Here is a 12,206-nt window from a genome sequence, read left to right on the forward strand (position 1 = left end):
TGAGATCTGACGCCCTCTTCTGGTGTGTCTGAAGACAGCTACAGTGTGCTTACATGAGACAATAAATGAATCTTTGGGCTGGAGCGAGCAGAGGTTCTGGGTTCAATTCCCAGCAACCACATGATGGCTCACAACCATCAGTACAACTACAGTGTACTCATATACATAAAATAAATGAATAAATCTTTTTTTAAAAGTAATCATTGGATTTCATCAGCAGGACACATCACATTACCCTCCTCTTATTTTTTTTTGTTTGTTCGTTTTTTGTTTTTTGTTTTTCTCAAGACAGGGTTTCTCTGTGTAGTCCTGGCTGTCCTGGAACTCATTTTGTAGACCAGGCTGGCCTTGAACTCAGAAATCGACCTGCCTCTGCCTCCCCAGTCCTGGGATTAAAGTCCCGTGCCACCACCACCCGACTTACCTTTTCTCCTTTTGAATTCACATAGCTGCCAGAGGAGCTCCTGGCTCACAATATCTACTCAGATGATTTAAGAAGTAATTGCTGGGCTCACATTCGACTGGAGTGTGGAGGACAAACAGGAGGATTTGCTGTCCAGTGTCACCTGCCAGGCTGCTTCTCCATCAGCCGCAAAGCCCTCTGTATTTCCCACCGCATATCAGGTTGTTTATGCGGTGGTTTGGGGATTTCATGGCAAATCGCCCTTGTTCTATCAGATAGCAGGAGTCAGTGCAGAAAGGCACGAAGCCTCTGCTGACGTGATTTCCTTTTGCCCGGCTGGAATGGAGCCCAGGCCTCACACGTGCCTGGTAAATGTTCTAGCTAACTTTGTTTGCTATTGTGTGGGTCAGGGATCTTGCTGAGTTGGTGGAGGTTTCTCTGTGGAACCTACACAGGCCTTCAGCCTGAAGTCCTCCCGCCTCCGCCTCCTGAAGAGCTGGGATTACAGGAGTCTGCCTCTGCATCTGGCAGTGGCCATCACAGCTTAATATGGAAGCTTGTGAGCCAGGCTTGGTGGCCTTGGCTTGTAGTACCGGAGTCTGGAGACTGCAACAGGAGGCCTTTTATATATATTCTTCTATTCTTCTTTTGTAATTTTTTTTAAAGACTTATTATATTTATATGAGTATACTGTCATTGTTTTCAGACACACCAGAAGAGGGCATCAGATCCCATTACAGATGGTTGTGAGCCACCATGTGGTTGCCTGGAACTGAACTCAGGATCTCTGGAAGAGCAGTCAGTGCTCTTAACCGCTGAGCCATCTCTCCAACCCTTCTGTTGTAATTGTCATCTCCAAGGCTTACTGCAAATATCTGCTAACCTAGGCCTGGTCCTAGACGCTTTTAGCCTCCATACAATCTAATCTAGGCCTAGAGTGTTTTCAGCCTCTGAGACGTGCTTCTGAGTAAGTTCACACTTCTCTTGTTCTAGCTGGCTGGTTCAACTCAGCTGTTCTGGTTCAAACTCCTCCCCCACCTGACTGATTCAATTTGGCTTCTTTCTCAAGTCTCTGATTTTTTTTTTCTCTGTTTGGTGACAAATTAACTCTGGAAGTCTGTAGTAATCTTCTGGCTCCTTCTGTCTTTACCTATGTCTAGCTTGTCCTCTCTTCAGTCTGTCTCTGTAAGACTCTCCCAGTAAAACTGCCGCTTTCTCCCTCTCTTAGCTGCTCTCCACCACCTCCACTGTATTCCTGTAGTAGACTCTCTTCCTCCTGTACTGCCTGTCTCTCCCTGAAGTAGCTTCTCTTTCCTCTCCTCTTGAGAGATGGGCGTATCCTATTCTGTCCATTCTTTATCTGATTCGTCACTTTTTTCTGTCACTCAAATGGACATCACTTTCATCGTTCTACAAACTAATATTACCCTCAATGTTTGGGATTAAAGGTGAGTATTAAGGAGGTGTCTGTATTCCAGCCAGAGGGATTAAAGGTGTGTGCTGAGGCTGAGCCACATCCTAACTAGAAACAGGTTCAGATATCCTGCAACAGGGATGCCTCCATCTCAAAGTGAACTATGTTTGGGGCCTGACTGAACTTGAGGCTGATTGGTTCCACCCATCAGCATTTGTTAAATGTTACCTGAGAGGGAACATACACGACCCCAATAGTCAGGAGACACAGCGGCAAGCTTCTGAAATGACAGTTAAACAGCCTTCTGAAATTGTGTGTGTGTATATGTGTGTGTGTGTGTGTGTGTGTGTGTGTGTTGAGCTCAGGGACTCAGTCATGCCAGGCACATGCTTTATAACACTGATATATCCCCTCCTAGCCCCTGAGCCTCTGGTGGTTTTAACACAGGCATATCCCCTCCTAGCACCGGAGCCTCTAGTGTTTTTAAGAGATGTTTTAAATTCCGCCTCAGCTTTTCTTTGCTTGTAGAGACAGCATTTCAAGTAGCTCAGGCTAGTTGATAAATTTGTTGAGTTGAAGCTGGCCTTGAACTCGAGATCCTCCTGCCCCTCCCTCCCAAGTGCTGAAATCCCAGGCAGATGCTGTCACATCAGGTTTAGGACAATCTTGCTAACAGGAGAAGGAAATCCTACTCCAAAGGCGCCCACGGGGAGTCAGAGGCACAGATTTCACCAAATTCAAAGCTCTGTTTAATCACGCTTTATTAAACAAGAGAAGACATTGACACTGCCATTCGAAGCCACACAGAAGGGAAAGATTTCATATCACACTCTCTGAGTGTGTATTTTTATCATCACATCACCAAATCAAATGCACACTGTGGTAATCTCCTGGGGCTGTCCTGATCATTACCTCTGGCCGAGTTCAAAATGCAAAGGATTTGTTTCCTAAACCCCAAGGTTTCTCTGAATCCTGCAATAGGAACTGTCTCCCCTAGCTGTCTTCACAACCAAGTCCCTCCATACTCCACACAGCCATAGTGAAGCCTCTGGGACCCTTTACAGTCTACTCTCTTTAGTGTTAGGTCTGCATCTCCACAGAGTTACTGGGTCTGTTGAAAAGACTGTGAGTCTGGCCATGAGGGCTCACACCACTTGAGAGGCAGAGGCAGGCAGGTGTCAAGTTGGAGGTTAGCCTAGTTTCTTCCCAGCCAGAGCTATACATTAAGACTCTGTCTTTAAATTAAAATCACACACACACACACACACACACACACACACATTTGTAAAATTTACCAGAAACCATTTGATAGTGACACATGCCTTTAATCCAACATGCTAGAGGCAGAGACAGGCTGATCTCTGTGAGTTAGAGGGCAGCCTGGTCTACAGAGTTCCAGGACAGCCAGGGCTACACAGAGAAATGCTGTCTCAGAAAATAAATCTTCTATAAGGCCCCCACACCTAAGTCTAAATTCCTTCTCATTCCTTATCAATTCATCTCTCACTTTGATTGGCAGTCATAATCAAAAGAAGGGACAGCATTGTGTCTTCTGTGGGGACAGAAGATGCACACACAGGCAGAGCCCAGAGCCCACCATCAGGAAAGGATTCTGGAGACACTACCACACCTCCATCAGATGTCTTTCTTCCCCTTTCTGTTCACACGAGGACCGAGGGCACCATTCTGCAGGCTTGCTGGGCCAAGTTCTGTGAGTTTGCCATTGGGTTAGGTTGGGTTGGGTTGGGTTGGGTTGGGTTGGGTTGGGCTCTTGGCTATAGAGAAGACTCCTTGTTGAGCAGTGGCCAAGCCCAGCATAAGCATCTCTAGGCTGTCAGCGTGCCCTCCAAGACAATAGCAGCTCCGCCCTTCAAGTCAACTCGTCCATCAGGCCTCAGGGAAATGACCAGCTCCCCTCCTCGGCGGGAACACTGAAAGGCTAAGGAGAACACGGCCTGGTGCCAATCAAGAGCATTTCCCCTGGGATTTACCGCCCACCCAGTGCAAGATTTGTTGTTACAAACCCAGGACTCCTCCCAGGCCAGTTTCCATGGGTCCACGACCCCTCCCACACCCATCCCACTCTCCAGTGTCCCAGACGTCCACACACAACTGCACACACACTGCCAGCCCTGCCCCACCCACCTAAAGCTTCTTCAGGGAAAACTCAACGACTTGTGAAGAGATGAAGGTGAAGAAGGCAAGTCCTCGCCCACCCCTACCCGACCTCCACCACCCCCAAGCCCCACCCACCCCCACTCCCCACCCCCACCTCTACCACCTGTTGCCCCTTCTCAGCTGAGAAAAGTCAGGAGTTTGGGTTTTTTGTAGTAAGCTAAAGCAACCATAAGGCCGGGTGCACAAATGAGCCACAGCCTCAGCCTTCAAGAAGTTCCAAGCTCCAGTCTCAGCAAGGCCAGAGAATAAACACCTGGTCTCCCCATCAAGGCCACAGAGACTCAGCTCTCCTCCCTTCAGTGAGATCTCATCCCCAGGATCAGAGCCCGCCTTGGATGGTGAGCTTCCTCCAGCTGGGACTCCTTTTCCGTGCACCTGAGGCTTATGTCTCTCCTGGGGGGGCTGGGCCTTCAGGAGGCTGAGGCACACTCTAGTCACCCTGAACCCCACAGCAGGGCTCTGTCTCAAGAAGAGAGCAGGGAGGGGGAGTTGGGGGAGCACCTGTCCTGGCATCTCATTTGCTGAGCATTTGAAGCCCCCACCCCACCCCCACCCCCAGTTCAATACCCAAGCACTCAGAGAGCAGAGAAGGGGCAGGGAGGAGCTTTCTTACCTCGCATTTCCTTCTTCCCCAGCTCCTCAGACCAGTAGGGGCCAAGAACAGTGTGGGTGGACCCTGAGAGAAGCCACAAGCTATGAGAGGAGGTGTGAAGACCTTTCTCTAACGGTAGCCACACTTACAGTCAAGCCTCCAGTCTGACTAAACCTTGGATCCTCTGTCAAGGTGGCCACAGTGCAGTGTGGAGTGAGTAAGCAGGAGAGAGGTTTCGGAATGAGCTTTTCCTAAGGACCTGTCAAATCTCTCTTGTTCTCTCTGCACCTGCACTGACCACAGGGTTATTTTTGTTTCTTTGTGTTTTCTCTTTTGAGATAGAAGACTATCCTGCAGGCAGGCTATTGTGCAGCTTGTTGAGGATAATTTTCCTTAGGCCAGAACCTCCCAAGTGCTACCTTGACACATGTACCACCATGCCAGGCAGGGCAGCGGGCTTCAATGCCTGTCTGCCAACTTGTCATCAAATCAAGGCCTTCATGCAAAGGTGTCTGTATCTTTCAGGGACCATAACTCCATCTTCCTGTTGTGTAAATGGGAAGGAGAGAGGAAACTGAGATAACAGCTCACTGTCCAGGGCTTTGGAGACCCAACGCACATTCTTTTTAATTGGAGGTTTTTTTTTAATTTGTGTTTTGGTTTCAGCAGTATTGAGCCCCAATATGGTGGTACACATCTTGAATCCCAGCACTCAGGAGGTAGAGGCAGATGGATCAGAAATGTACATACATTTGTGTGTGTGTGTGTGTGTGTGTGTGCACATGCACTACCCAGAATCCCCTACCATGGGGAGAAGCTCTCCATTCTACATGGGCACTGTGAATGTTGCCCGAGTCTTCAGCTGTGCTTGTGTGCTGAGCTTTGGACTGCCTGCGTTTTGTTCCTCGCCAAGGACTCCGTGAGCCATCCTGGCTCTTGGCATCTGGAGCTCTGCCCATCTCCTCTCAGCCCTGGTGCTGCTTCCCCTAGCAGGGCTCTCCATCAAACACCCCACCCTTGGCTACCTACACCACTGTCCTCAAGGAGAATGAAAACAGAAGGCACCCATTTCTCCCCATCTTCGAAGTCTTCCCTCTGCTTCAGGAAGGTACACAGTCTGCAGGTGTTGGCTCAGGGATCTAGGTGCATTGTTAGTAAAGGTCACTGGGAGGATACTTTGTAGCCCTCCTCCTTATTCAGTGGGAGAAAGCATAGGGGATAACTTGGCAGCCTAGGGCTCCGCTTGGCCTGAGCTATGCACACACCTCTCTCTGAACAATGTACCTAGCAATTGTTAACAGATTAGGGACCTCCTCCCCCACACCAGCTCCTCAGAGCTGCATGTTTACCTGCTATAAACAAGGGGAATAAGTTAAATAAACTACGCCCCTTAACACACCCTTGATAACATCCTACTTCTATCCAAAAAAAAATCCTGGAAGACAATCTGAGAACTACTCAGTGGTCAATGGGCTAATCCAACCTAGACTAGTTTTGGGCTCATGTACAATAACACAGACTGTCCTCAAAGTGAACTTCCAGGGAGCATCTCCTAGTTACCACCCTAAGCCTGTGCGTGGTTGGGCGTGTATATGCTTAAAACCAGATGCACTATTGCAAAGGGGAATGCTCAGGAAGAAAGGGCTCATATCACCCATATACTTGCCAATCAAAATAGAAGATCTCCCCAAATTATGTCCTTAGTAACCAAACTCCTCTTTTTCTTGAACCCCATAAAAGAAGATGTGGGAGACCAGAGAGATGGCTCAGGAGTTAGGAGCATCTGGTGCTCTTACAGAAGACCTAGCACCCATACTGAACAGTTCACAACCACTGAGCACCCCAGGTCCAAGTGTCCTGGGGGTACTGCACGCCTGAGAGCATAGACAGACAGACAGACATATTCCAAACAATACTTTGACCCCTCAGCAGTATTGGCTCATATAACTCACTATGTGGACAGTGTCCTTTCCTGATCTATACGATTGCTTTAAAGAAACCCCCTCACTACTCTGTAATCTCTCTGGGCTTTTATTTCAATTCTTTTTTTTTTAAGATTTATTTATTTATTTTATGTATATGAGTAGTATACTGTAGCTGTACAGATGGTTGTAAGCCATGATGTGGTTGTTGGGAATTGAACTCAGGGCCTCTGCTCACTCCAGCCCAAAGATTTATTTATTGGTATATGTAAGTACACTGTAGCTGTCTTCAGGCACCCTAGAAGACGGCATCAGATCTCATTATGTGGATAGTTGTGAGCCACCATGTGGTTGCTGGGAATTGAACTCGGGACTTTCAGAAGAGCAGTCAGCACTCTTAACCGTTGAGCCATCTCTCCAGCCCAGCCCAGACTCATAGAAGAGTACCTGTTACAGGGTCTTCAGCCACACCAACCCATGGCGCAAAGTATCTGGAGTAGAAGTCATACGGGGCCGTCTGCCCCCCATGCTCTCCTTTGAGAGTGAGGATGAGGCCTCTCACCTTCCCTGTCTTCTCAGTTCCAGGCAGAGACTCGGTGTTCACCTTCAGGCTCTCTAGAAAGGACCTTGAGCACAAACAGGATGACTTAGGAATAAGCATCTCCACACCACCCCTGCACACAATGGAAAGAGTCTGGACCACACCCAGATGGCTCAGCAGAGGGAAAGGAGAGCCTGCCCTGGCATCTCCCCTTGGCAAAGAACGGGGTTGGGCCAAGCATGGTGGCGGATGCATTCTGGTGGCAGAGGCAGGTGGATCCCTGTGAGTCTGAGTTCAGCCTGATCTACAGAGTGATTTCCAGGCCAGCCAAAGCTACAAGAAGAAGAAAGGGGAGGTAAGCCATGCTTGGAGACAGCACAGCCTGACCAAAGCAGAGCTGGAAATCTGGGTGCTGGCGTGTAAATGGTCAAATGTGGTGTTCACCTGTCATAAGAATCGCTGAGCCGGACCAGGAGGTTTTTGGTGTCTGGAGAGTATCGGATGTCCTGGACCAGGGTGTCACCTATGGCTGCCTGTGAAGTAGACCAAAACTCCTCAGAGGCCCAGCTTCTCCTCAGTTGTTGGATATTTGTGTAGCCTGCCAGAGCCCTGAGTCAGTGCCCAGCAGCACATTAACTGAATATGGGGTTGTAGGTGCTCATACCCAAGAGAGAGAGAGAGAGAGAGAGAGGCAGAGAGCTCAGGGGCTCGGGGTCAGCCTCGGCTCGTAGCAAATGTGAAGGCAGGCTGGGAAGCCTGAGATTCTGCTGCAAAACAAAACCAGAACAGAGCAGCTGGGAGACATGGGAGGCAGAGGCAGGGAGGCTCTTTGTGAATTGGAAGCCTCTATTGTGTATATAGTGAGGTCAGGGCCAACCAGGGCTACACAGTGATATCCTCAAGGACAGCAACACAGCAACACAGCTCCTCAGAGGCACGCTTCCGTCCCCACATATGAGGGACAATCTCTATGAAATATTTGTTATGAGCCAGGTCCCTTATTGTCCCCAGGTTCCATGAGTCCCTTCAATTTCAGGACTCGAAGTATGGTTCACATCACAAAGGCTCAAAGCAAATTCTTTTCACCCACCTTTATCAAGTCTTCAACTTCATGGAAGTCCTAGAAGGGGAACAGAGATAAGTCAGTGCTGAAGAGGAGAGCCGTGGGCTAAACGCAGTCTGTGGCAGTAACCGCACTTGTCATCTTTCTGTGAGATGCAGTAACTGGGAGCTGACCTGGGGGCAGGCTGGGTAGAGAGGAAAGTCCAGGACAATCCCGTCTTCTGCTCTTCTGGCCTTTAGCTCCCCGCTCATCGTGACAAAGGTCAGGGTGCTGTTCGTGTTCTCTGGACAGAGGAGGGGTCAAAGGTCAGGAAAATAAGTGGGATTGTGTTTTCTGGGGGTTCAATGCTGTTTGGTGGGTAGTGGTCATAGAGTGTGGTGTGTGTGTATGTGTGTGTGTGTGTGTGTGTGTTACTCTGGAATGCACCCAGAGGGTCACATATGCAAATACCTCCCACTAAGCTATGTCCCCAGTTCTCCTAGGTCTTTTATCTCTGACCAGCGGGCTGGCCTTGAGTCCTTGATGTGACCCAGGAAGTCCGTGAAGTCTTAATCCTCTCTTCTCAGCCTCCTGAGTAACTGGGAATTCAGGACAGTTTCACCTAAACTTGTCCTCATTCTTCTTCTCCTCCCACACACACAAAATCATTTTCTCATCATGATCAGATTTTTTATGAAAGTAAAATGTCTCCCCCAATACCTGGTCCTCTGCTAGTTGTACTGTTTTGGGGAGAAGCATAGGAAACGGTCACAGGTGAAAGGTCTCACATGGGGGTTTTTAAGAGGGGCACTAAGACAGATTGTTCGGGAGTTAGGAGTTTATTAAAATAATTGTTAACACTATAAGCAGACAGACAAACAGCATGGTGTTGGCCTGAGTAAAGGCTCCAGCCCCAAAGACATGGTAGGGTTTTCTGAAGAGATAAAATATCAGTGCTGACATGGCAGAACTGGGGGCTCCCCTCCTCTACCTTTGGGGTGATTTCATAGCACACGCCTTTCCAGGAAGGAGGCAGGTATGGGGTATGGAGCAGGATGTATGGCTAGACCCCGCTTTGGTATAAAGTCACTCCCCCAGGTGAGAGTTTCTGACACTGGAAGTCTGCTACTTAGAGATGCACAGAGTCTCATAGCATGCCTGTCAGTGTCTTAGGAGGGAAAGGACTTCCGCACAGTACTGTGGTCTGAGCAGTGGCTACTTTCTAACACCCCATCTTTACAAAGGGCCAGGGGCCTTGGAGGGTTTATAAGTTGGCCAGCATCTGAGCCAAGGTTATTTGCTTCCTCTCTAAGTTCAGTGTTACTAGTGCAAACTCTTAAAAACATGGGCTGTGCCACCATGGCCACCACGATGGACTGTGTCCCCTGAACCGTGAGCCAAAACAACACCCTCCTCCCTTAACTTGCTTCAGTCAGATATTTTATTGCAGCATCAGGGAGGAAAGGATTACATGGTTGACAGGGCTTGGCTAACTTATAGCTTCATCTCCTGCCAGGCACAGGCTCCCTCAAGAACCTAAGGGCACATAAGTCTAGAAAAGACACTACTGGGCCTCCTCCTGCTCTAGCTCCGCCCCCATTCTAGCTCTGCCTCCTCCCATCGTAGCTCTGTCCCGCCCCCTGCTCTATCTCCACTTCCTCCCATCCTAGCTCTGCCTCCTCCCAGCCTAGTTCTGCCTCCCCCCCTTCTAGCTCCACCTCCTCCTGTCCTAGCTTTGCCCCCTCCTCTAGCGCCATCTCCTCCTGTCCTAGCTCCACCTCCTCCCATCCTAGCTCTACCTCCCCCCCTCTAGCTCCACCTTCTCCTGTCCTAGCTCTGCCTCCTCCCATCCTAGCTCTGCCTCCCCCCCCACACCCGCTCTAGCTCCACCTCCTCCTGTCCTAGCTCCGCCTCCCCTTCTCTAGTTCCACCTCCTGTCCAAGCTCTGCCTCCTCCCACTCTAGCTCCTTGCACCTGTTTCATCTTATTCTTTAGCTCCAGTATCCACCTTCCTCAACCATGAGTCATATCCTTATATGGGGTCACGTAACTGGATGGAGATGTTGCAAACAATGTGTCAATAGTGCAAGGCTTCTGAACACCCAATAATCAAAAATTAATTAAAAGTCTTACGTGTGATGAATAGAGTGTTTCTGGCTGCGCTCACCCGTGTTGTGGCATGACGTCATGGCAAACGAGACAAGCACACTCTGCATTCCGCGAACCTTCACCCCTCACACCAATGAAACACGCAGGCTAGATCTGAGACGGTGGCATGTTATAAACTGCACCATTTCTACTGCACATACGATGTGTTTCTCTTACAGAAACATAAGTTTAATTACAGAGAGCAAAGGTGTTTCATGCTTTTCAGTGGTCATTTGTCATCATATAAGTATCAAATCAGTATCTCTTTGGATTTGTATTGTAATGTTTGATTTTATTTTCTATTTTCAGAAAAAAAAACATTTTTTTTAATGTGCGTGAGTGTTTTGCCTGCATGTATGTCTGTGCACCACGTGTGTACATTGTCCCTGGCAGCCATAAATTCCCTGGGAATGGAGTTACAGACGGCTGTGAGCCACCATGTGGTTTCTGGGAATTGAACTCAGGATCTCTGGAAGAGCAGCCGGTTCTCTTAACCACTGAGCCATCTCTCCAGCCCCTAAAATGTTTGACTTTAAAAATTACTCTTTGATGTGCCGAGCAGTGATGTGCCGAGCACACACCTTTAATCCCAGCACTTGGGGGGCAGATGCAGAGGCAGGTGGATTTCTGAGTTCGAGGCCAGCCTGGTCTACAGAGTTCCAGGATAGCCAGGGCTACACAGAGAAACCCTGTCTTGAAAAATAAAACAAAACAAAGAAATAAAATTACTCTTTGAGTTTTAGCTACATGTCTCAGTTAGACAAATATCTGGGGTTCAGTACCTCAGTCCACATAATGGAAGGGAGAGAACAGACTCCTGAAGATCGTGCTCTGAGCTCCACATGTACACTCTGACATTTATTTGTGCATACACAAAAAGTGATTAATTGGGCTGAAGAGATGGCTCAGCGGTTAAGAGCACTGACTGCTCTTCTGAAGGCCATGAGTTCAAATCCCAGCAACCTCATGGTGGCTCACAGCCGTCTGTAATGGGATCTGATGCCTTCTTCTGGTGTGTCTGAAGACAGCTACAGTGGACTCATATACATAACTCTTTTTTTAAAGGTGATTAATTAATTAATTAAAATATAATACAGTTGTTTCAGGACTCTAAAGCTCTTTTCTGTTCTCTACTGGCATGTCTCATACATGGTACATTGATAAACACGCAGGAAACAACACTTATACTCATAAAAATAAATAGAAAAACTGACAGGCTCCTAAGAAGGAAGGTCCAGGGGACAGGGATGAAGAAGATAGAACAGTGAGCGCGGGGTGGGGAGGTCTTGCACAAGCTATGTCCTATGCCAAAGAAGCTTGCTTAAGAAGTACATAACCTTACATATTAGTTCGAGGGGGGATGGGGCAGTCGGCAGAAACTGTCATACAATGGGATGAAGTCATCAGCGAGCTAAACAGTGTTGCAGAAGGAGGACCTGGGTTATCTCCAGAGCACCACAGACAGAGCCCATAGTAGCCTTGGGATTGGCAACTGTAGCCTGCACAGTGGGAAGAGATCTACAGCTCCCCCAAGGTTCTTACCAGCTCTGCCAACCAAATTCCAGGATTTAGAGAAGGGGCTGTTTTCCTTAAATCAGAGGCTCCATGTATCAGAGCCTCAGGGAGAGCCTTAGATCAGTCCAGCCTTCAACAATAATTAAAAAAAAGTAATTGTGTTTAGTTGCTGTTTGGGGAGCTGGGTGTGGTGACTCATAGCTATAACCAAAGCACCAGGAGACAGAGGTGACCGAAAGCCCAAGTCCCTCCTGCCAGGCCCAGGTACCAAGTTCCAGGCTGAACAGAGTTAGGTGGGAAGAACCGTTTTTTTAAAAAACAGGAGGTGGGGTGTGGCTCAGTTGGTCCAGCACTTGCCTAGCATGCCTGGAGCTGGCGGTTCAATTCCCCAGATCTGCGTAAAAGGTCTGTGTTCTGGAAAGCCTATAATGCCAAGACTTGGGTGAGGAAA

The 12,206-nt window shown here is 48.5% G+C and overlaps 1 protein-coding gene across 3 annotated transcripts in view; it reads right to left on the reverse strand.

Annotated features, from left to right (window-relative positions):
- Positions 1-12,206, reverse strand: part of LOC127670179 (phenazine biosynthesis-like domain-containing protein 2) — a 56,415-nt gene that overhangs the window by 13,432 nt on the left and 30,777 nt on the right. For 2 of the 3 annotated variants that reach the window (XM_052164529.1, XM_052164530.1), the window contains exons 5-10: positions 8,287-8,396; positions 8,141-8,170; positions 7,495-7,583; positions 6,957-7,135; positions 4,609-4,671; positions 2,579-3,756 (exon numbers count right to left, since the gene is read on the reverse strand). In XM_052164529.1, coding sequence (XP_052020489.1) covers positions 3,644-3,756; positions 4,609-4,671; positions 6,957-7,135; positions 7,495-7,583; positions 8,141-8,170; positions 8,287-8,396 — 584 coding nt within the window. In that variant the 3' untranslated portion in view covers positions 2,579-3,643. Of the gene's footprint in view, positions 1-2,578; positions 3,757-4,608; positions 4,672-6,956; positions 7,136-7,494; positions 7,584-8,140; positions 8,171-8,286; positions 8,397-12,206 lie in introns of those variants that run through there. The other variant, XM_052164531.1, reaches the window with a different exon arrangement.

This window comes from Apodemus sylvaticus, chromosome 19 (genome assembly GCF_947179515.1).
Source record: "Apodemus sylvaticus chromosome 19, mApoSyl1.1, whole genome shotgun sequence".
In the NCBI taxonomy this organism is placed as follows: Eukaryota; Metazoa; Chordata; class Mammalia; order Rodentia; family Muridae; genus Apodemus; species Apodemus sylvaticus.